Source organism: Penicillium verrucosum (genome assembly GCF_028828655.1).
Source record: "Penicillium verrucosum strain IBT 35672 chromosome Unknown utg000001l_segment0_segment0, whole genome shotgun sequence".
Classification (NCBI taxonomy): Eukaryota; Fungi; Ascomycota; class Eurotiomycetes; order Eurotiales; family Aspergillaceae; genus Penicillium; species Penicillium verrucosum.
Genome location: NW_026643210.1, coordinates 2,076,507 through 2,100,008, shown reverse-complemented (window position 1 = coordinate 2,100,008; position 23,502 = coordinate 2,076,507). Strand labels below are relative to the sequence as shown.

The following is a 23,502-nucleotide window of genomic DNA, read 5'->3' as shown; positions in this document are numbered from 1 at the left end:
CCTTATCTTTAAATTTTCCCTACTCCGTACAAGTTATAGTATGCCAGCAAGATTCCAATCCCAGGCCTTCCAAGGTTGGTCCGTAAGCTCATAAGCATCTATGTCCCTCCTTCCTCTACACTCATGTCCCATATATAGGTAGTTCCTGCCTATTTGTTCCGTTTGTTTACTTCTTCCTCTCACCTCTTCCTTCTTCTCTCTTCAATCCTCTCCTCTCTCCATCTTCTCTTTAATCCCCTCTTTCCCCTTGTTTCCATCCACTTCTTTATCCATGCATATTCCTATGGGTTCTCCAACTCATCTTTTATTCCCAGGTTAGCGGGAAAGGCACATCTGATGATACAGTCATCAGGAGTTCTGAATGCTTACACTTTGACGAGTATATGATCACCTCCATCATCCAGCCAACGTTCTCAGATGATATCTTTGGCTTTAACCAGTGCTCCGTATCTACCTGGGTACCCGCGCCTTGAACAACCATCGGTAAAGCGATGCCACCAGCGAATTCGGAATAGTTGAACAAGCAACTCGACCTTCTCGCAGAACTGCAGAGTCTCGCTTATGCACCGGACTCGGATTTAGAGGAAAAATGATAAAGCTCCCGTTCTTACTAATTAATGGCCACTTAAATGCTGGCATAACAACTGAAGAGCGGGTACTATTGCACAGGCTTATAGTCAGAGGGCGATCAAAGTCCTCGTGGCCACATGCAGTCTTGCTGCTGGCGTAAACCTCCAGGCGAAGGCGGTTATCAGCCAGAAAAAAAAACCGAAAGACTGGGGTCTATAGGGCAACAAAAGAGCAGCAGTTTCGATAAATCCCGGGGACAGGTGAAAGCCCTTGAAGACGGGAAACCACCGATATCACTGGAGCAAATCACTAGGGGATACGGCTATGGCGCTTCGAAAAGTATGATTACCGATGTTCTCGATAAACTTATCAATCCGAGTCGAGCATAGATGGGCAAGAGTCTTCAATCCCAACCAAACGGCCGCGCTCTTCCCCCAAGGTCTATCGCAATATCAAAGAAATTCCGGGATTATAAAAATGGTTATCTTCTCGCAACCAAAAAGAACCAGTATCATCCAGAAGAGACTCGTTGAAGGCTCACAGCAGCCAAACATCTGTTCATCCACGCCTTTGCCCCCTCCCAACTGGTCAATATGCCACCAGTACCCCGGTCTTTTCACGGGATAAAGTGGAACGACGACAGACCTTCACCGATGAGGCCCAAAGGCACCGCAGGAAATTTGGAACAAACAATATTGTGGAAACAATCATGTCTTCACAACCAATAATCCAGACAACCAAACTCTATCTACATCATCCACTGATCAATCCCCATACTCGGCATCAACGAATCCAACCCACTCCACTGCTCGATCGAATAAGCCATTTGAAACATCTCCTGCATCGGCATCACATAAGAAGGATCAAAAGCAGACGCATCTGACATGAGACGATCAAGCCACTCAGATCCGATCTCATTTGATTTTAAGTTCTCAATAGGCGCTCCGTCCAGTCCGCCAGAGCCTGCGACTGAACCCTGAGAAGCTGAATAGGATTGTAAGAGGAAGTCTATTTTGGGGGCTAGGGTGCGCAGGATTCTGGCAGCGCTAGTCGCGACTCCGAAGCATTCGCTGAACATGTCGAATATAGCAATGGAGAGATCGACGGCTTGACGGGCATCGGAGACTAACTCGTTGTGCGGGTTTGCGAGGACGAAGCCGACGATGGTCATAGATGCGTTCCATTGCCATTGGAAAGATTCATGCCAGCCATGTAAAATTGTTGTTGATGAAAGCGCTTGATGTGTGATGCTGGTAAGTGTAACTGCGTGAAGAGCGCATTTAGTGGCTAGCTCGCGAGTCAAAGCTGACTGGCGACCAGGAATGAAGGAAATAAAGGGACGGTAAGCGTTAAGGCATAATGTGTGGTATAGAAGCTCCAAATTTAAGCGTTGGCGTTGGAGCCATTCGGGCGCAAATTGCTCAAACTCCATTTGAGAACCGTCTGTCGAGAAGATTGCGCCATTCCCTTTTCTTTTCGTCTTGAGTGAGGTAGGCACTTCCTCTCGCCATTGATCCATTCTGGACGTCTGAGATTGCAGATACTCAGCGTGAGACCCGAGTATCTCCGGGTTGTGCCAGATAGACTGACCCTCCGGAAGGTTTAAATCCCTGGAGTAAAAAGCCACATGAATCTCCTTGGCAATGGTGAAAAGCTTGACGTCGTAAAGATGGAAACTGAGCCAAGTCTTATTCCCCCAAGGGGAGTAAAGCGGGACCCCGACTGCATGGCAGTGTCAGGTTTGTCATCAGGAAGTCTGGGCTCGATAGAAGATCGGTGAAGGGTGAATGGACGTCCAAGTTTCATTCCAATTTTGGCATCCAGCTGGTACAGAGCCCACCATAAGCGCCTGCGCAATTCACGCTCTGGTTCGGGCATTGACGAGGGGGGATCCAGATGAAGCCCGACAGTATAGGCAGCTCGAGTTGCACTACCGCAGGCATCGGCTGACATGTTTTGAAATGATCCATTGCACAAGTAGATAGCGCTGAGTAGGAAACACTGCACGGTTGATACTGTTGGGCTTTCCAGATAGTAGTTTGACATCACCTGGGCCCGTCGGAAATACCATCGACCAGCAATGCTGGGGTCGCAGTCAGTGGATTTTTGTTTCTCTTGTGCCATGCGGGATACTCCGTATTGCATGGACAAAGCGATGATGATGTCCACGAGAGCGCATGGTGTCCTTGAATCCCCGGAATCGTTCCATAGAGAGCGATACTGATCCATAAAGTCGGTTTCATTGATTACTGGGAACAGAGATGTGTGATAGGACTTCCAAAATAACTCAAGAAAGTATTCTTCCTGTGTTGGACTCAGAAATTGCCCTTTGGACAATGGGGAGTCGCCTGAAAGAGCGGCGTGTGTCGAGTCTTCTGGAGTGTTGATGGTGTCAAAGCCAAGTAACGCAGTTGCGCTTTCATGAAGAACCATATCTTTGGCCGACCCGGACTGTCCCTGGTGAAGACTCGAGTCTATGTAGCTATTCATACGACCGATGAAGCAAAAGAGCGATGACGGCCCGTACCAAGATACGTTCGGAGAGCGTGCGGTGCCAATCTCGATCCCTTCCCATGGCTTCTGAGCCATAAGGTCACTTTCACCTGACCTTTTCTCCGATCGAGGCTCTGGCGGGGAAGTATTTGTGCGACTAGACACATATGGAGAGCCACCTAAAGAGGCTTGCTCGGGTGGACTCCAAGATGAGCTCACGGTGGAGCTTGCTTGATACTGGGTTTTATACCAGGCCAGCTCATTTTCTAGATCTCTGACATGTACCTTGAGTCTCTCAGATTCTCTATATCAGTGTTTAGGGTTTACTCATAAATTCACAAATAGCTATTCACGTATCTTCATACCTTAATGCTTGGGGTAATGTCTTCGTTTCATCGACGCCTGTCTGGGCACATGGCTCATCTCTTTGAATACATGCTCTACATGGTCGCTGATTATCGCACTTGGATCTTCTAGCGCGACACCAGTCGCAAGCCCGAGAGACTTGCTTTCGAAGGGGTTTCACTCCGGCACCTGTGCCGGCTGATGCCGGCTTGTTTCGCAGTGAAGCGGTGTTCATGATAGATCCAAACCCTGCTCAAATAGGTGGTAGCCATTAGGCAGTCGAGTCACACATGAATGGCCTTGTTGGCCTGGAATTGTGCAGACACGAAGAGAGTGAGAGTGAGAGTTGCCCCGAAAGGTCGAAAGGGTGTGGGGGATGTGGGGCCGCCTTTATCCCTGATTGGTGGGATGTCAGCTGACCCTTGTCCGGAGTATACATGTAGATTGTTCAGGTCTTCTTCTTCTTCTTCTTTCTTTCTATTCTACAAGGTTCTTCTGCTTGGTAAAAGCTATTGTTACGCGGACCGAGGTACTGCGCTCTCTGCAAAGCCTGGATGACCCAATAGGATGCACTTGGACTTGACTACCTAGAAACCTCAAATGGATGGATGTAACTAATGGAGTAAACCATCTACGTATCGACATGATTTGAAAATTTGACATTAAACATTAATCCAATGTTGAGCCTGCGATGAATATATGTAATGAAAAATTGACCCCTGCCAATTCCAAGGATTAGGCCAACTTGTCTATTCTTTCAAATGCAAGACTGCGATGTAATGCTGTTTTAAAATGAATTCGTATCCAAGTGTCACCGGCTCTTTGCCCTTTGTGCAAGTCGTTGCCTTGACCAAAATGCTTTCATGGTGTCAATTTATGTTCACTTAGTCATAGTGTGGACGGCGTTCGGCGGGCCTTCAAAAATTCCGGGCTGAAGGGATAATCATTGTAGCCCTCCCACTGCTCGGGGAAGTAAAATGTTGCGCGGTTATAGTGGGCAAGAGGAATGCCGTGTTGGATCCTGAAGACCAGATCCGGATTGGAAATGAAATAGCGACCAAAGGCAACCATCACATCCCACTTCTTGTAACGCGTCTCCACTGCTCGAGCAGCAGATTCAGGCTTGTAGCCACCTGCCACCATGACAGGCGAGTAATTGTCCCAGACATCAAGAATAAAGTCTAGTGTCTTGCCAACATTAATCGCCTTTTCGTCTAGAAGCAAAGCCCCGGGGTCACCAGCTGCTTCGACTAGAGACAAGTAGGCGAACTTGACGTTCATCTTTTTGAGCTCGGTGATGAGATGAGTGTACAGCTCAACGGAGTCTGTCTTCTCGGAGCCTTGGAATCCGGCGTAGGGGGAAAAGCGGATGGCCACCTTCTCTGCACCGATCGCCTTGACAACGGCCTTTACAACTTCAAGTGTCAATCTGGATCGGTTCTCGATGGATCCGCCCCACTTATCCGTGCGCTGGTTCACACTAGATGTGAGGAACTGGTCGAGCAGATAACCGTGAGCAGAGTGAATCTCGACTCCATCTGCACCAGCAGCGATGACACGCTCAGAAGTCTCCACGAAGCTTTGGATGGTCTCCAATATCTCTTCTTCAGTCAGAGCATCTGGGGTAACATCGACGCCTTTCATGGGCACCGCACTGCTAGACCTGTATGGGAAACCGCGTTTAGCGAGAAGCCCCGGATCAGATGCTCTTCCCATACCCCAGATTTGCTGGAAATAGAAAGAGCCATTGGCGTGAACTGCATCAATGATCTTGCTCCAGGCTTTAACCTGGGCATCACTCACGAAGCCCGGGTTGTTGGCCTGGCCTTCCTCAATATGGGAAATCCCTGTTGCTTCGGAGATAACAAGGGTTCCGGGGACAGAGCCACGATCCGCATAATATTTCTCCATCAAAGCAAGGGGAGTATGGTTGGCATCATTGCGGAGCCTGGTCAAGGCAGGAAGGACGATTCGGTTCTGTAGTGTGATGTTGCCGACCTTCAAGGGCTTGTAGAGTCGGGTTTTGGAGGGAACGTATTCCGACACAACGTGTGGACTCATTCTGCTTGGATGTCCAAATATTTTTGGTGATATAGGAGTCTTGAGATGACAGGAAACGAGCCAGGGGGATTGTTCAGTTGCCAGGTAGACGGTTTTTTGGAGGGGTAACTTGGAAACATGCTGGGAGTTATAAATAATCAGAGTCGGGCTAAATTACACCAAAACAATATGAGAATGTCTCCGAAAAGTTATTAATCGTCCCGTTAGATGGGAGTGGAATCCGGAGTTTCGGAGCAGGAGGAGCGTGGCTTACGAGCCCGACTCCACTCCTCCGGGCTACTCGGGGGTACTCGAAAAAAAAGCTCCGGTGTACCCGCCAAGTCTGCTTATATCATCATCCAATATTGAGTATCCCTGAGGTCCAAAACCTGGGACAGACCCAACTTCATTTGATTATATAATATACATTTAGTTCAATCATACCAACCCTTGGCGTAGCCCCATACTACGCTAAAATACACCATAACTACTTAGTATATCTATTTATACTCTACTAATTTTTAGTATGTTGTATTTTCCGGCCGTACGTTATAGTAGTATAGACGTTTCGGTTTTCTCTACCCTAGGGACGCTCCCGCTCCGGCGTTCGCTCGGGGGTCCGCCCCTAGGACCATAAACGCTCCTTCTATATTATGAAAATAACCCTCGTTAGGTTCTCTAGTAGCCTTCTATTATGGTAGTATTAGCTCTATTATATAGTTATATTGTATATAAAAGTGTTAATACCCTAGTTATATTATAGGTTCTACTAGTAAGAAATAAAGGAGGCGGTATGATTAATTAGGAAGGCGGTAGTAAAAGGGTATTAATACTTTTACGGAGTCACCTGACTATAGAGGGTAAAGAGGGTAAATAGAAAAAGAAGACTATGGTTATATAATCATGTGCAGCTCCTGGACACTCAATATTGGATGATGATATAAGCAGGCTTGGCGGGGACGCCCCCGAGCTGGAACCCGTACTCCTGTCATGTCATGCACTATATATATCGGAGCCTGGTCTATCTGAGCGTAATGCTCAGATATAGTGGTCTTTTGGCCTAGTTTGTAACTCGCCAGTCCAGGGGCAGGTTGTAACAACTCCGACAACTCAGTCGTCCGCGACTCCGCGACTCCGGAACTCCGGAACTCCGGTCTTTTACTTCTTTACATATCAGACATTCACATTATTCGCTGACCCATGAGCCTGGAACATAGCGCTTAACGTCTAGTGCTTATCCACATCTCAACTTCATCTACTCTAGATTGTGGTCCTTAGACTTCCGCAGGTGTATGGTTGCAAGCGGACCTCCGGAGGCCTTACTGACATTTTGGTCTTCAGCTCGTCAAGAGCCTCGTACAAATAGATGAACACTTCTTTAGCAAACATTCCTCACCATAAAAGCACCCCGAAAGCATTCAAAACATTCAAACCCTCAGCCTCGAAAGCGAAAAGGTAATCTTCTTTTATATCTACTCCCACCTTTAGAGCGACTTGCTCCAGTTTTAATACTTCATCAACCAACTCAACAAGATGCCTGCCCGTAAAGCCCTGATTTCCATCACCTCTGCTAGTGCCACTCTCTTCGATGGCAAAGAGACTACCGGCCTTTTCATTGTCGAAGCCCTGCACCCATACAAAGCCCTTAGCGCGGCAGGCTTCGAAGTCGACTTCGCCTCCGAATCAGGCAGCTATACTCCTGACTGGCTCTCCCAGCAGCCCGACTTCCTGAACGGCGAGGACCTTGAGATCTGGAACAACCTCAATAGCGAGTTCCGCAAGAAGCTCGACAATATGTCCAGGGCCTCCGAGCTCGACGGGTCTAAGTATGGCTTGTTCTTCGCGTCCGCTGGCCATGCTTCTCTGATCGACTACCCCACTGCCAGTACCTTACAGAACATTGCCGAACAAGTTTGGGCTAGCGGTGGTATTGTTGCATCTGTCTGCCATGGCCCTGCGATCTTTACCAACCTGCTTGACCGGACCACTGGAAATCCTCTGATTCAGGGAAAGAAAATAACTGGCTTCACCACCGAGGCAGAGAACGCCATGGGAATCATGGCTGAGCTGAGGGGATTTGGATCCGAGATGGTGGAGGAGCTTGCTGAGCGCCTTGGTGCTAAGTGTTAGTCACTATCAACTCCCAAAATTGTCGACTTGTACTAACATCATTTATAGATGAGCGATCTTCTGGAATCTGGGACGACTTCCATGTCGTTGATGGTCGACTCGTTACGGGTCAGAACCCTGCCAGCTCTACCTCTACTGCCAAGGCTGCTATTGAAGTGTTCGATAAGCTCTAGGTACTGTGGAGCGAATACAAGGTTCTCACCAAAGATATATATAGTAAAGGTGGATGTTTGACCTTCTCTTATTTTCTGTTTTCTTAAATATGATTATTCCCTTGGCGTTTAATAGGTTTTTTAAGAGCTATCTCAAATAGAAGATGCACGCTTTGTTCTTTAAATTATCATTCTGTCACGTCCACTAGCTAAAGTTTAGCCCGACTCCTACTAGTATAGCCACTAGTAGTCTCTAGTCAATCCCTCGCTAGGTCTTTCCACATAGAGCCCGTACCACTCACCCATTTTCTCTTAATTTCCCCCGAATATAGTGGAAATGAAGGAACGTACTCATCGCCACTTCCACTTGCGCTCATTGAACTCCTTTAAGTAAGGCGTGGATCTACATACTGCTTCTGTTGAAGGTGGCTCTATATGGAGTGAATACCGCGTGAAGGAGTGATGGCATTAGATAATTTACACAAAGGTGAAGGCCTCATGCTTCTTTATTCTTCCGACATGACCATTATGGTTGTATGCAGTATTCAAACTTCCAAACATGAATACAAAGTTGCATGTTTGAATCTCATTACCCATCTATTGTATCCCCAAGCTCCCCACAACAGCTCTGGCGAGGATGAGGAGACAATTGTTCAAGTAAATGTAAGTATCTAGTCACAGGCCCTCTGCCAGCTCTACCACTGGACCTGTAAATTGTTTCTTTCCTCCCAGCAGATAATAATAGACCCCTCCGATCAGCATCCATCCCATTGTCACCACGATACAATAATTCATATTATCTGGTGTCACCGGCTGGACCGTTGGGAAAGTACTAAAAACCATGCCTATGAGGAGCCAAAGGATAGCAACGATATTCACGACGGGTCCCCATCGTGGGCCGAGGTTGAATGATCCCGAGCCAAGTCCACGGAAGATCGGGGCTGATTTCCGTCGACCATATATCAACATGAACACAATCGGGGAGGTGTACGAGGCATACATTCCCAGAATTGCCATTGATAAAACCGCGTTAAAGGCCGTTGAGCTGCCAAGGTAGATAAACCCAAGCAGCATTTGGAGAAAGCCAACCGCAAGGACCATACGCACCGGGATTTTCAATGTGGGACTCACTTCTGAGAAGAATTGCGACGCTGGTAAACCACCGTCCCGTGCAAATGCCCAGGACGTACGGCTAGTAGATGTCACACATGCAGCATTGGCAGCCATCGCGACCAAGGTGATGCATAGGGCTAACACGGAAGCACCCGCCGGGGAGCCAGTGACGTTCAAAAATAACTGCATGAAGGGAAACCCCGTCTTGGACTCAAGCAGGGATTCTAGATTCCCCAAGGAGAATAGTAGAACGGTCGCATATATCAGGCCAATCACTCCGTTGATCATGACGCTGCCTATCATGGCCAATGGTACATTACGGGACGGCTTTGGCATTTCTTCGCTTAAATGGCACGCTGCATCATATCTAAGATCAATAGTTAGCTTCCGACATACTGCAAGCTTATAGGAAAATCGTACCCAAGGAAAGGATATACTGTGGTCAGCAGACCTACTAACCAGGAAACCCCATCGTTGTCCCATCCACTCGTGTTGGAGAATTTGGTGAAGACGTAACTTGCAGAGTGCTTCTCGGACATTGCTCCCAAAACGGTGACTATCACCAGAAAGCCAACGATGTGCAATACACCTATTCACCTTTTAGGGTGCGATTCGACTTTTTTGTAGGGGTTGAGAGATCTCTTACCGGCTGTTGTATTGGTATGAGGCAACACCTTGGAACCCCAGATATTGACGACAGTTGAGTAGGCTAAGATGAACCAATAGAAAAGCATCCCCTGCCATCTAGTCGGGGTATACGTGTTGGGATTGTTCAAGGTGATGAGGGCCTGCAGCTGCAAACCCGCCACGAAGGCTGCAGAGGCAGAAAACACCAACTGTCCACCAATGCAAACCCAACCGGTAAACCAAGATGCGGTGGCCTGGTACGACACAGGTGTGAGACAATGAACCCAGTGGTATTGTCCTTTTGCTTTTGTTAGCAATGGGCTTAGGGTAGGTACATGGGAGACGTACCGCCAGCAGTAGGGTAGATAGAGGCAATTTCACTCAAAGAAAGGACAACGAACATTGTACCGATCAAGGTGATGATACTATATTGGCGACATAATCAGCCTCCCGATATCAGAGCATCGTGAAGAACTCACTAGTTATAAAACAAGCATGGCGCCCCGCCATTGGTAAGAGCCGTAGTGACAACCGATGATAAAGCCTCCCAGGTGGCCATCAAAGAGATCTGGAGACAGACGATTGACCAGAGGGAAAAGTCGCGGCGGAGCTCTTGGACATGGCCAAGCGCCACAAGTTGGTCTTCATCGCTGATCGGTTTCTCTGTAGCCATTTTAGTTTCATGGTTCATGGAATCCATACTCCACACTCCTCGGGGTGTAGTATAAGTTCAGGTAAAACAGGGCGTCCTTCCGAGGTCTATATGTATATTGACCCATGCTCGTAGACGGCCATGATCCGCACCTATCAATCCCGTATTTGCGGGGGAAACAAGGTTGCCTATCTTCTCAAGCAGATAGTCTTTCTCCCCTCATTGTTTTAGATGTTTATCATCTATCTTCACGGAATCATTTCCGTATCTCCACTGTTGCGGGGATTCTCATTCCGAGATTTCCGAGGTTCCGAGAATGTACCTGATATAAGTCGCCGAGGCTGTCCCTGGGGAAATAGCAACCAAAGCTATAACTTTGTCCATTGCTGTCATGACTCACTCTCACCCACTGAGTATACTCTCCATCGAAGAGACAAATTTGGCCCGTGATGTAGTCAAAGCTGCTCATTCAAACGTCGTGATTGACTTTCGGGAGATCTTCCTACAAGAACCACCCAAAACTCAGCTCCAAGAATTTCTTGCGCTTGAACATGCCGGTCGCTTGAGCCCGACCACCCCACGACCCCCACGTCTCGCTCTATGCCAATATGATGTGATCGGAGCGGATCGAATTCCTCGGTTTCACGAATCGGTGATCGATGTGGTTTCACAATCGCGAGTGAAGCACACGGTTGTGGGGAAGGAACATCATGCCAGTTTGACTTTGTATGGCTTAGAGCTTGAATATTCCGAAGTATTTTCTAACGATTTAACTAGGAGCGAATTTGATGTTCTAGTTGATCAATGTATGAAATCACCACTATTTCAACAAGCATTGTCCGAATTCGACCTTCCGGAAGGCTTTGAGGTCGTGATTGAGCCATGGCCGTACGGTGGCTTGGATCACACCGATGAAAATCGTCGTTTTTTCCAGGGGCTTTGTTTCGCCCAGGACAAACGTTCTGGGAATGAAGACTCCAACTTCTATTCTTTCCCCTTGCCCATCATCCCCGTCATGGACGCTCATACCCAAGAGATCATCCGGGTAGACCGACCCGCCACGGGCGGCAAAAGTGATGGCCTACTTGAACAGACATTTAAGCGGGATATCATTGGCCATTGCAAGCCCTCTGAATACGTACCAGAACTGTTATCTGAAGGTACCCGTCAGGATCTCAAACCACTGAATGTGGTCCAACCTGAGGGTCCTTCCTTCCGAGTCACCAATGAGTCTCTAGTAGAATGGCAGAAGTGGCGGTTCCGTGTTGCGTTCAACCCGCGAGAGGGCGCAACCATCCATGATGTCTCGTATGATGGCCGCAGTGTGATGCATCGACTAGCTGTCAGCGAAATGGTAAATTCTAAACCCCAAATATATACCCACAAACTAATTCCTTTCAGACTGTCCCTTACGCTGATCCTCGTCCCCCTTACCACCGGAAACAGGCCTTTGACTTTGGCGACGGTGGCGGCGGAAATATGGCTAACAACCTCTCGCTCGGCTGTGACTGTCTCGGGGTCATTAAATACTTCGATGCCATTATCACCCAGCCAGATGGTACGGCCCAGACCCTTCCAAATGCGATTTGTCTCCATGAGCAGGACAATGGAATTGCCTGGAAACACTCCAACTGGCGCACCGGGCGCGCTGTCGTCACCCGAAACCGGGAGCTTGTTGTCCAGTTTATCATTACACTGGCCAACTATGAATACATCTTCGCATATAAATTCGATCAGTCAGGTGGGATTACAGTTGAAGCCCGCGCAACAGGTATCTTGAACGTGGTCAACATCGATGCTGGGAAGGTCAGTGAGTACGGAAATGTGGTGAGCGGCGGTGTTCTCGCTCAGAACCATCAGCACATTTTCAACATACGCATTGATCCAGCTATCGATGGCCCTGATAACTCAGTGGTCGTGGAGGAATCCCACCCAGTCCCAATGGATGCGGTAACCAACCCGAACGGGAACTTCTACGAAGTCACCAATCAGACCGTCGAGCGTGCATCTTGGATCGATGCCGCTCCGCAGCTCAATCGGACCATCAAGATGATCAATCCGCATATAAAGAATCCCATCAGTGGAAAGCCCGTGGGTTATAAATTCATTCCACTGGCCACTCAGACCCTCCTGGCCGACCCTGCATCGGTACAAGCGCGCCGAGCCCAATTTGCTCAACACCACGTTTGGGTCACAAAGTATCGCGATGGGGAGCTCTATGCTGGAGGTCGTTATACTTTGCAGAGCCAAAATGAAGTTGAAGGTGTCTCAGATGCTGTTCTCCGAGGTGACTCTGTGGTTGACACCGATGTGGTGGTGTGGAACTCTTTCGGCATTACCCACAATCCTCGTGTAGAAGATTGGCCCGTGATGTATGTTCGCATTTTCCCTTTTCTCTCCTTCTGGTATACTGACTATAATAGGCCCGTCGAAATTTTCCAGCTCATGATCCGGCCTGCGGACTTTTTGGAGCCAACCCGTCGCTGGATGTGCCTTCGAACAAGAATGTGTCGTCACGACTAGCTGACTCGGAATGCTGCCGGAAGTCACACATCTAATGAAGAATAAGCATAACAAGTATCATAGGAATTTCACATCAGCAAATTTTATACATAGGGCATTTTGCACATTTTAAATTAGCTAACTACAACGTTAAGAGCGGACATGTATAAAATATCCGAGAGTACTTCAAAAGGTCCCAAATGTATATATATGTTTTTAATGTCCCGTACACGATTCCACCTAGAAAAGAAAAGAACAGCGCATTTTACTAGATCAGTCATTATGGACGGAAATTTCCTTACTATCATAAGCGTTTCAATCAATGCCCGTAGCCCGTATATTACCCCATATACCATATACCCCACCCCACAGTGGAACGGCTCCGAGCGGGTCACATCTCGGAATTATCTTTCCGCGTTCCGAGGTTTTCTCCTTTCCACCTCTCCCCGTTGCTATGACACCTTCTATCAATGTTACTTTGTCTGTACAATGGTTTCCGAATCTCCGAGGTCTTCACGAGAGGATGATTCGTTCCAGCGGAGAAAAAGATCTAAATACACCCAGGTGGCTTGGTGCGTCTCTAGTACTTAGTACTCTTACAGCCTGGTACTGACCACCACAGCAATGAATGCAAACGACGCAAATTAAAATGCAGTGGTGGTTTAGCCTGTGTGAGATGTTCTCGTGATCAAATTCCTTGTGTATACGCCACCAATCGCCCTTCTGTATCGACCCAAGACACTGACCCTAAGGATGAAAGGTGGGGTTAGCGTTGTCATTGTGTATGTATTCACTGATTTTTTTTTTTTAGAGCAAATACTCGATTCCAAGCAGTGGACAGGCAATTGGAAACTCTGCGGCGGGAAATGCAGGTCCTTTCCGCCCGTGTTCATGAGCTCGAATCCCCCCGTCCTTCGGCTCCACCCACTAAAGGGAGCCTACACCGTATCCTAGACGCCCCCAAGTCTCCAACGTATGTCGGGCCGACGAGTGCGGAGTTTGGCCTCACTCAAGCCCGAAGGTCCTTGTCCCACCAAGCTGGTGACTGTCCCGCAATTGACCACTGCGCTGAAGACCTTGACCTATCAACTGCTCCTAGTCCTGCGCCGTCGGAAAGGGGTGAGAATGTCCCACTCAAGCATCCTTTGAGAAGCCTGGGTGCAGATGAAACCCTGCGATTAGTCCAAGTTTATGAGGACACAGTTGGGGTGATGTACCCCTGTGTCGACTTAGACGGAGTGCGAGCATATGTCCTTGAGTTCTATCGGTCTCATGATTCTTCGTCTGCATTGATACAGACAGCATCGGATCAGGATTGGTTCTCTGCTCGCGATGTCCAGGTGCTGAAGATCCTGTTGGCGACCGCCCTACTAGTCGAATCGCATGGTCGCAGTGAACGCGCCGCCCAACTGGCTGACAGCGTGGAGGATCGATTCGCCAGCCGAATGAAAATTGCTGAGGTCGACATGAAAGAAATTCTCATTCTGACTCTGTTGGTGTGTACCCCCCCTCCCCCCCACCTTCCAGTGCGAGAAAAAGAAAGAAAAAACTAACTAACCGCCACAGTCGATTTTTCACTCTTACCGTGATGATGAAGTCATCGCTGGACGTTTAATTGGCATGGCGGTTCGAGGGAGTACGGAGCTAGGTCTCCATCGACAAGAGACATGGCAAAAGACAGGAGGTGTTTTCCCGGGCGAATTGGAATGGACATGGGCAAGTCGATTGTTCTGGTGCATTTATGTGTTAGATCGCAAGTGTGCCTTTGGCACAGGTTTGCCCTTTGCCATTCAAGATTCCGATATTGATACCAACTTGCCCGAGCCGGGACACTCTACCCCGTACCTGACTTGCCTGATCTCTCATGCACGGCTAAGCACAAAGATATGGGGCCTGGTTGTTGGATGGCCCAACCGGTCACAAGCGGCCACCTCAGATGGTTGCGCTTATTTAGATGCTCAGGTTCAGGAATGGATCCATTCCATTCCGCCTGAATTACGTTTCGATCCATCTTGGCGTTCCCATGCTGGATCAGAGCACACTGATCGAGCTATAATGCTTCAGGTTTTTCTTGCTCTACAGGCAAACCAGCTTCGAATCCTGGTGTATCGACAAAACCTGCTCAGTGATGAGCGCATAGCAGACAATGTGACCGGTGCCTCGACCGCCGTGGAAACGGCCAAAAGCACCGTGCATATGCTAGACTATTTCAGCCGTGTTTCAAATATATATTTTCAGCGACCGGAGCCATTCAACTATTTCCTCTTATCTGCACTTGCTGCCCTCTTCTTGGCCGTTTTACATGACCCGGCGCGTTTCCGCCATGTTTGTCGACCGGAATTTTATACGGCCGTGGACATGGTCCGCCGCTCGGCCACGCGTGCGCGTACTTCTCGGAGACTGCAAAAGATTCTTCACGGTTTAAAGCGGATTCGGTTGAATCCCAAGGATAGCGAAACTGATCAATCATTTCATGCCGAGAAAGAGACGCTTGATTCGCTTTCATCCCGTGGAATTTGGGATACAACGCAGTTATCAATAGAGTCTGCTGCTCGTTGTACTCCTCTCCATCAATCTCATCCCCCATCCAACGCTGTCTGGCCAATGTCACCCGGTACAGTTGCTGGACACGAACCCAACGTGTGTGAAGATTTGAGCAGCTTTTTTGAGATTGCAGGTGGATTCTACTTTGACCCCCAGTCCGGTTCGGACCTTGCCGCCGGAGCAGATGTGGGGTTAGCCCCTCAAGGTGATACACGGTCACCTAATGCGCTGGACGCATTTCATGCCGAAGATGAAGCCCTAACGCGAGTTATGGCTGGTTTGCTGTGAACTATGCATAATGGACCATCACCCTGAAGACTGCTCGGTTAAAATTCGGTATTTCCACTTTTCTCCGACGGGAAAAAGCAAACAAACAAACTCTTGTTTCAACGTGATACTAGGGCCTGGTAGCTGGTAATTCCCACCAGTCGGTGAAGAATTTTCTCCGTTTCAGTCTTTTAGCTGTATGTGTTGTATCAGTCCACCGGGCATCAGCACAGAAGATGCCCGATGGAGTAAAAGTCCGGGTTTCCACCAATAATTCCTCCATCTCCTCACCAAATAAATGTATATCAGTAACCCCAGGAGCCTACTGACCAAGATCAATCTATTCGTTTAGCATTCCCCCGATGCATTTTAGTAATATCGTCAAACCGTTGCTGTTCGCAGCCCTCGTGCACGGATATGCAAACCCTGGCAGTTGTTCAGGGGCCTGCATCGTGCATGACCCGTCATTGATACAGAGATCATCGGACAATCTTTATTTCCGATTCTCTACTGGCAACAAGATTTCTTATGCAAGCGCCTCATCTATCGACGGCCCGTGGACTGACATTGGGTCCATGTTGCCTAGTGGATCTTCTATTGATCTTGCTGGAAATACAGACCTGTGGGTAAGTGTGATCTTGGTGCAAGGCTTGTCGTAAAGAACATACTGACCTCCATGTTAGGCACCCGATGTGCAGGTTGTGGATGGTGTTTACCACGTTTATTACTCTGTATCGACGTTTGAGTCACAGGATTCGGCCATTGGACTAGCCACATCTGCAACCATGGATTTGGACTCCTGGACTGACCATGGGGCAACTGGCATTGCCTCGTCATCTGGCAAGGCGTATAATGCCATTGATGGCAATCTGTTCAATGATGGTGGTACTTACTACATGAATTTCGGCTCCTTCTGGCAAGATATCTTCCAGGCTCCAATGAGCTCGGATGCCACTAAAATCGCATCTTCGCCCCAGAATCTCGCGTTCGACCCGTCTGGAACACATGCCGTGGAGGGGCCCTATATGTATAAGCATGGAAGCTATTACTACCTCTTTTACTCTGCCGGCATCTGTTGTAAGTTCGACGAATCCCGCCCTGCCAGCGGCGCAGAGTACAAAATCAAGGTCTGCCGATCGACCTCGCCTACTGGCGGATTTGTATGTTATCCACCCACTGTTCTTTCTTGCTTTGGATATTTCGCCCTAACTATTTATCAAAGGTTGATGCCACGGGGACTGCTTGTACAAACGGGGGTGGCACAGTCGTTCTAGAAAGTCATGGCACAGTCTACGGTCCTGGTGGACAGTAAGTTCTCGAATCCCCCAAAGAATTGAATATTGACCTAACGTTTTTTATAGGGGCGTGTTCACGGATCCTACCCTCGGCCCAGTGCTTTACTACCACTACGTCGACACCACTGTGGGCTATGCCGATGGGCAGAAACTGTTTGGGTGGAACAAGATTGATTTCTCAAGCGGATGGCCAGTGGTTTAAATTGAGGTGACTTGACATCTAGTTGGTGCCTTCTTTAGGCCGGGTACTGTTTGTCAGGGGAAATGGCTTCTCCTATTTCTCTTTGCTCTTTCTCCCCTGGATCTGCTCTCTATCAGCTTGCAATACAGGGGGATTGATTCCGTCTTTTTGGTTCCTTTCTGGCAAATTGCCTTTGAGTGGTTTAGGGGATATTTCCACGTCAAGCGAATGCCATTCTATCGCTAGAGACCATAGCAAACGCTGGGTATTTCCTTTAACCCCAAGGCATTATTTTTTTGATTTACAGAGTACATGTCTATATTTGAAATTCCATCTTGTCCTGGAATCTGTCGGCCGAAGGCCATGCAATTGATGAAGAAGTATGGCGGCAACGTCGTGGGGGTCCTTAGCTCTAAGACAAACTATGTGATCCTCGGAGTTGATTCCGGCTCAAAGAAGCTTGAGATCATTAACGAGAACGGTCTCTTCGAATTGGTTCGAGGACTGCCTGCCAACCGCTTTGATGGAAAAGCAGCTGAAAAGTACGCGAAACTGCAATCCGACAAGGTTGAGATCCGCGCCATGCCGAAATTGATGTTTATGGCGTAAAGGCTTATATCCCCATGTCAATATCTTACAATCTGCTGTGAAACCGAAGGCCGTTTTATTGACTCTTTACCTCCTTCACGGTAACGCTTGGATCATAATGATAAGCCCTGGGTTTTATCTATGACGAGGCACGACTCTACGCAAAGTCCAGGAATATGAGTTTTCCTCCTTGCAGGAGGTATTCTCTCCTCTCGAATCGCACAAGGTCGAGTATGAACACTAAGCCCTAAGCCTATAAATCCTTTCTAAGAAGATGCTTAGTCTTGTCTTCGTTCATGGACTGACACCAAAAGTCGTGCTACGGAAGCCTTCCCCTGGTTGGTACGACGATATGTGAAATGGGTTGAACACCGCAAGGGCAAAGAGAACCCCGAAACTCAAACCACATTGGGGTTTCTGGGCAATCTACATTTCAACGCTAAGGAGTACGAACCCGCCCAACAGTAATATGGGCACCTTGTGGCGAATTCGACCAGGACCGACTCCAAACCAACTTCAACTATGTAGGGTGAATATCCCGTCGAGGCCTAGGGTCGGGAATAGGAGGGCTTTTGTCCAACTTGTAGCGCTATTGACGGTGTTTTTCTACGATATTCATTTCCAATAGGATATTAATTATTCATTGTGTTATATCTGGGTACATGAGCGGATTGGTATTTTTCTATCAGGTCATGTCATGTGTCTAGCGTGAGAACTTGTCAGGGAGACCCTTTCTGTAGATGCAATTAGCGATATCCTTCGATCAAAGTCCAAAAATCATACCCAGTCTGCTCCAATTGCTCACGGCCAGCATCGGTGGCCTTCTTCTGGGTATCACCCTTGCCACCGCCGATCTTATCCTCCACAGCGTGGATACCTGGTGCTGTTAACTTAAAAAGTTCAATGCGCGAGGTTATAGACACTAAATCTTACCCTTGTCAATGTATTCTTGGCCCTTGTTGCCTCCGACCTTGTTGGCGAGATCGGAAAGTTTGTCCATTGTGGAGGATTGGTGATAGTGATATGGAAAGTATAGAAATGTAGAGAGGTTGCTATGAAGGAGATAGCAGTAAACCCGGATGAACTGCCCTTTTATAGATACTCGTCGACCTCGGCAGTCTTCCCAATCGAAATTCCATTACAATGTACTCCACATTTTGTATGATGCTTCGGGCTTCCTGGGAGTGATGATTCGCTTTAGCATATAATGCTACCGTCATTATCGCACTCGCATCATCCTAAATGTGGGTTTGTCCCGGTAGGACTCTTCTCGAATGCATCTTCATTGGCATACTTCTCCACGATAAGGCTCATATCTGAGGTCATTTTGATGTTCTCGATTTGTTAGGGTGGATCTAGTCTATAGCGGAATATCGTGACGTCAGCGATTATAAGATCCATTAAGGATATTATTGCCTCAGGCATAAATTGACACCTTCAGAATGAGGCATCACTACATGAAGGCATGAAGGCACCAATATGCCATCGCACTCACACGGCACTTCTCCGACTCTCATTCATATCATATGAACATTCTTGTTCAACATTATACAGTATTCTTTATCGTACTTCTTGTATATTTGTGACATGAAGGATAAGCTTATGCACAAATTCTGCATAAATGGAATTACAATCTGTCAGCCATGACGAGCTCTTTTATCCAAAGCATCATGGATATAATGAATATTCGGGTGTACACACAACACTCGGGATGAGCTACCCCCAGACACCGAATTGCTTCCGCGCATTTTAAATCCCAGTCAAAGCAAATTCCTTTGTTCTACAAACAGTCAATAAGACAACAAACGTCACACCTCGGTCAATTTTTCCAAGTCGCTACCGGCAACGCTCCGCTTAAAGACCGAATCGATCGATATAAGCAAGACCCTATCAGACCTAGTGTGCTCCGGTACATGTGTATTCAATGCATTTCTAGGGTGTGTTCTTGACTACGGGTACACATTGAGCACGAAACTAAGTGCCCAAAGCTCGTTCTTTGCTGTGGTCCACATTCCAGGAGGAAGCGCGACCGCCTCGATCGCGTTCCTAGTGGCATTGGTGACCCTAGTGATTCGCATCGTTCATGTTCATATGAACAAAAGGCTGGGCGAGGTTATGGCCTCAGGATTTACCCGTATCCATCTAATTCGAAAGCTCTAGAAACCCGGACTGTTTGGCTCCGGTATATTCTATGATACCATGGAGAAGATCATTAGGTCCTTACCAGACGAATTTACGTTCTTACACCTCTAAATCAATCCGGGCATCGGGAAGATATACAACCAAGGACATAGGTATAAATTCGATGTACTCCGAAGTGCGGGGTTGGTCTTCGATCAGAACATCACATTCGCCATCATTCGCCATCACAGTCCAATCAAAGAGACCTTCAAATTGTTCTTGCTTTTTTTTCAACTCCGAAATCACCGCACTTCATCTCTGTGTTTGATTCTCATCTCAGAAAATGGTATGCTCTATTACATCCAATGTGCTTGGAATTACGCTGATCTTCCAAGTCGGGTTCATCTTTCACTTCGATTCCTGTTCTGGATTTCTCTCAGGCACTATCCCCATCTAAGCCCATCTTTCTCACAAAACTTCGCGAAGCCCTTGTGAATGTTGGCTTTTTTTATCTCCAAAATGCTCCTATTTCGGCTCAAAGCCAAGAACAGTTTATACAAAAGGCCTTAGGTCTTTTTGAACTACCACTAGAGAAGAAGCTTGAGATTGAAATGGTGAATAGTCCACACTTTTTGGGCTACTCAAGGCTTGGTGCAGAAATTACGGCTTTAAAGCCTGATTATCGTGAACAATTTGATGTAAGCTCTGGCTCTATTATCCTTTTGACATATCTACCAACACCGTTTGTCAGTTCGCAACCGAGCTCCCTGCACCTGGTCCAAACGAGCCTTTATATAGGAATGTGGTTGGTCCTAACCAGGTAAGATCTTATATTTTTTGTCTCCGTTTCTGTCAATGCTTATGAACTTTCCTGTCAGTGGCCAGATGAAACGGCAATTCCCGGATTTCGTCAATCATTCGACACATATCTGTCGGAAGTGAGCAGCCTAGCAGAGTTGTTCCCAGGGTTGATTGCGGAGGCATTGGATCTCCCGCCAACTACATTCGACCAGGTCTTTGACAACCCGCAGCAACATAAATTGAAGTTGATCAAATACCCTCCCCCACTTGGAGCTAGCAATGAGGAGCCCGGATTTCAAGGTGTTGGTCCTCATAAAGATTCCGGATTCCTTACATTCCTCTTGCAGGGTACTCCCCACCATGGCCTCGAGGTCCAAAATAAAAGCGGGACATGGATTCCTGCTCCGCCACTTCCGGGCACATTGGTCATTAACATTGGCCGGTCCTTGGAGGCGTTGACTGGAGGGATCTGCACAGCAACCACTCACCGTGTAAGCTTACGGCCGGAGAACTTCCACGGCGGCTGTTTAGGACCTAGGTTTTCCTTCCCTGTGTTCCAGGGAGTGAGTCTCGATCTTTCTGCCGATAAGATCTCTTTGAAGATCCCAGTCCATATCCGTGACTTGGTGAAAAATGACAAGGTCAAATCAGACGCAGAGGCAACTTTTAATGAGATATTCCGTGGGAGCATCGGCCAAGGCACCTTCATTGCTCGGGTGACCAGTCACCAAGATGTTGGACAGCGATGGTATCCGGAAATCTTAGCGAAAGCATTGAAGGGTCAGAAGGACTTTTTTGGCTGACCTGTTAATACATACAATTTGAGATATTGGATATTTTCGAATATCATGGTGATATGCATAGTAGAAAGCGGGATACCGTTGGGACAGAAATTTTACTAACTAGTCACTAGGTCTAACTTATATCTAGACCTTGGGCTTTGGGTCGAGACCTTCGACCCAAAATGGGAAGACTATAGAGAATAGAGAGAAATATCGTAGTATAATGTATATTCTATAATGGGTATGAAGAGGTTAGACAGTTTTACAGTTTCATTTCTATACTGCAAAGTATTCCTCTTTTGTGAAAGATCCATCCCAAGATTTTACATGGCTGCGTAGTGTACTACTCCATAGTGATATTATTCAACATCCTTTAAAATTGTATAAGCGGTCTCTATACGCATATATATAAGTGGATTAATGTCATACAACTCATGCCATCTCAATCTGTTCCTCCTCGGTGCCCTGTTTCTTCATAACTACCGCATCATCGGAAGGAATCACATATGTCGCCCACTGGCGAACAGGAACCTTGTCTTGGAAGAGTCTCTCAATTTCCGCATTGGTCCGACCCGCAGTCTCACCAACACAGAACCACGAGTACGCTAGCAAAAACAGGGTTGTCCCTCCATAGACGAAACCGATCATCGGACCTAAATTGCCCTCGTAGTACATGTAAGGACTGGTGAAAACCATGAGCCAGACTGTAAGAAAGAATACGGCCATGGCGCACGAGGTGATCTTGTTTCTGTTGCGGCCAACGGACATTTCCGATGCGATGGAGTATGAAAGCGTGCCGATGGAGAAGTTGTAGAAGATGATGTTGATGTAGGCGAGAACGACGATGCCGATGCCGATGCCACGTCCAAAGGTGCCGTCTGGAGACCGGGTGGTGCCCAGGCCGCCGACGGCGATGAGGGAGACGAAGATACCCCCTGAGCAGAGGATGAGGTTCGTGCGGCGCTTGATCTTGTTTCCGAGGACAACTGCAACGCCGACGGTAATGATTTGTAGGACGTAGATAATGGTGTTTATGGTGAAGGGGTCGGCGACGCCGATCGATTGTGCAAATACAACGCCATAGGTGTACCAGAACTGGATACCGTTGATCTGCTGCACGAACATGGCGCCACAGGCGTAGAATAGTTTACGGCGTTCAATAGGATCCGTGATGAGCGACAGCCAGGTAGCATCTTTCGCCATTTCACGTTCCATTTGGACTTGGTCGTCGATTGCTTGGATGTCCTCCGAAGGGTCATAGTCACGAAAGCTGCGGTTGATTTTGTGGAGAGCTTTGATGGCCTTCTCGCGCTTGCCTTTGTACATGTACCACACTGGGCTTTCTGGTGTGAAAGGAAGGCACAGAAGCATGATGCCGGGGAGAACAACCAGCAGGCACATAGGGATGCGATAAGATTGAGCACTGGATATGCTCTGCGTGCCTTGGTTGACACAGGCTCCGACTAACTGTGAGATAGACTGCATGAACTGGAAGGACATGAGCGCCGGGCCTCTGATGGCGGACGGCGCGACCTCTCCGATATACATTAAACAAGTCGCGGTGAACTGCCCGACACCTAGACCAATCAAAACACGACTGACATAGAAGACTGAATCAGAGCCAAAGGAGCACACTTGCACGATGGCTCCGATAACGATACAAAGAGAGGCTGACAGAAACACAGCACGCCGGCCGAAAAAGTCATTGATAGGAGCGGCGGCAAGAGCTCCGACTAACTCTCCCACATAGATAATGCTAGCAGACAGCGATAGGAAGGATGTTCCAAGCGAGTAGGAGCCATCGGCGTTCTGCTCCCCATAGTCCTTGGCAAACCATGTCATGCCCTGAATTCCGGTATAATAGATCGTATCGTAACCGTAGCAAAGGGCACCGATGGCAGCCACCAGACAGTAGGCGATGGCCCGCCGATTCGACTTCCAGTCGATGTTGAGATGAAGACCGGCCATGTTGGGAAAAACCAAATGTAATTTGAGAAGGTAATAAAGAACCGTAAACCCAATGAAGGCAAGAGCCCACAGAGAACAAGCAAACAGTTCGGACTAATTGGACCAGTCGGTTTGTAGGGGAACGACTTTTTATATCGTTCTGATGGAGGAAAAGTTCAATGGTTGCCAAACCACACCAAGAACTTGGAGCCCGAATGTCGGGGGAAAATCTCCACGGGGTAGGTAGTCCACGGCCGAGCATCTTCAGAGTTTCCATTCGAGACCCTTGGTCCCCCGCTTTTCTCCAGCCAACGTGTAGGCCAAGTCATATTTGCGCGTGATGTGGGTCTGG

At 47.9% G+C, this 23,502-nt stretch overlaps 11 protein-coding genes across 11 annotated transcripts; 6 read left to right on the top strand and 5 right to left on the bottom strand.

Annotated features, from left to right (window-relative positions):
- Window positions 1-1,318: 1,318 nt before the first annotated feature.
- On the bottom strand, window positions 1,319-3,655 carry N7516_000760 (Zn(II)2Cys6 transcription factor; the record flags this gene model as incomplete). Its single annotated transcript, XM_057213482.1, has 3 exons — window positions 1,319-2,246; window positions 2,288-3,367; window positions 3,417-3,655. Coding segments are annotated over 3 exons (2,247 nt in total), but the record flags the coding sequence as incomplete, so codon positions are not given.
- A 641-nt stretch (window positions 3,656-4,296) lies between these two features.
- On the bottom strand, window positions 4,297-5,469 carry N7516_000759 (alkene reductase; the record flags this gene model as incomplete). The annotated part of the gene is made up of 1 exon (XM_057213481.1): window positions 4,297-5,469. The coding sequence occupies one exon, from the start codon at window positions 5,467-5,469 to the stop codon at window positions 4,297-4,299; it is 1,173 nt and encodes a 390-aa protein (XP_057075364.1).
- Window positions 5,470-6,981: 1,512 nt separating this feature from the next.
- Window positions 6,982-7,751, top strand: N7516_000758 (ThiJ/PfpI; the record flags this gene model as incomplete). Its single annotated transcript, XM_057213480.1, has 2 exons — window positions 6,982-7,573; window positions 7,627-7,751. 2 exons carry the CDS (start codon window positions 6,982-6,984, stop codon window positions 7,749-7,751), a joined length of 717 nt encoding a protein of 238 aa, XP_057075363.1.
- Window positions 7,752-8,405: 654 nt separating this feature from the next.
- Window positions 8,406-10,143, bottom strand: N7516_000757 (uncharacterized protein; the record flags this gene model as incomplete). The annotated part of the gene is made up of 5 exons (XM_057213479.1): window positions 8,406-9,210; window positions 9,264-9,432; window positions 9,490-9,768; window positions 9,819-9,895; window positions 9,950-10,143. 5 exons carry the CDS (start codon window positions 10,141-10,143, stop codon window positions 8,406-8,408), a joined length of 1,524 nt encoding a protein of 507 aa, XP_057075362.1.
- A 370-nt stretch (window positions 10,144-10,513) lies between these two features.
- On the top strand, window positions 10,514-12,645 carry N7516_000756 (putative copper amine oxidase; the record flags this gene model as incomplete). Its single annotated transcript, XM_057213478.1, has 4 exons — window positions 10,514-10,848; window positions 10,900-11,476; window positions 11,524-12,494; window positions 12,546-12,645. 4 exons carry the CDS (start codon window positions 10,514-10,516, stop codon window positions 12,643-12,645), a joined length of 1,983 nt encoding a protein of 660 aa, XP_057075361.1.
- Window positions 12,646-13,113: 468 nt separating this feature from the next.
- N7516_000755 (transcription factor domain-containing protein) lies at window positions 13,114-15,456 on the top strand (the record flags this gene model as incomplete). Its single annotated transcript, XM_057213477.1, has 4 exons — window positions 13,114-13,196; window positions 13,247-13,384; window positions 13,436-14,120; window positions 14,191-15,456. 4 exons carry the CDS (start codon window positions 13,114-13,116, stop codon window positions 15,454-15,456), a joined length of 2,172 nt encoding a protein of 723 aa, XP_057075360.1.
- A 222-nt stretch (window positions 15,457-15,678) lies between these two features.
- Window positions 15,679-16,932, top strand: abnA (putative extracellular endo-1,5-alpha-L-arabinase; the record flags this gene model as incomplete). The annotated part of the gene is made up of 5 exons (XM_057213476.1): window positions 15,679-15,683; window positions 15,770-16,061; window positions 16,119-16,595; window positions 16,658-16,743; window positions 16,797-16,932. 5 exons carry the CDS (start codon window positions 15,679-15,681, stop codon window positions 16,930-16,932), a joined length of 996 nt encoding a protein of 331 aa, XP_057075359.1.
- Window positions 16,933-17,223: 291 nt separating this feature from the next.
- Window positions 17,224-17,520, top strand: N7516_000753 (DNA replication factor C subunit Rfc1; the record flags this gene model as incomplete). Its single annotated transcript, XM_057213475.1, has 1 exon — window positions 17,224-17,520. The coding sequence occupies one exon, from the start codon at window positions 17,224-17,226 to the stop codon at window positions 17,518-17,520; it is 297 nt and encodes a 98-aa protein (XP_057075358.1).
- A 682-nt stretch (window positions 17,521-18,202) lies between these two features.
- Window positions 18,203-18,499, bottom strand: N7516_000752 (uncharacterized protein; the record flags this gene model as incomplete). The annotated part of the gene is made up of 3 exons (XM_057213474.1): window positions 18,203-18,233; window positions 18,283-18,376; window positions 18,433-18,499. 3 exons carry the CDS (start codon window positions 18,497-18,499, stop codon window positions 18,203-18,205), a joined length of 192 nt encoding a protein of 63 aa, XP_057075357.1.
- Window positions 18,500-20,231: 1,732 nt separating this feature from the next.
- Window positions 20,232-21,224, top strand: N7516_000751 (Oxoglutarate/iron-dependent dioxygenase; the record flags this gene model as incomplete). Its single annotated transcript, XM_057213473.1, has 3 exons — window positions 20,232-20,318; window positions 20,372-20,440; window positions 20,499-21,224. 3 exons carry the CDS (start codon window positions 20,232-20,234, stop codon window positions 21,222-21,224), a joined length of 882 nt encoding a protein of 293 aa, XP_057075356.1.
- A 411-nt stretch (window positions 21,225-21,635) lies between these two features.
- N7516_000750 (uncharacterized protein) lies at window positions 21,636-23,171 on the bottom strand (the record flags this gene model as incomplete). The annotated part of the gene is made up of 1 exon (XM_057213472.1): window positions 21,636-23,171. The coding sequence occupies one exon, from the start codon at window positions 23,169-23,171 to the stop codon at window positions 21,636-21,638; it is 1,536 nt and encodes a 511-aa protein (XP_057075355.1).
- Window positions 23,172-23,502: the final 331 nt, after the last annotated feature.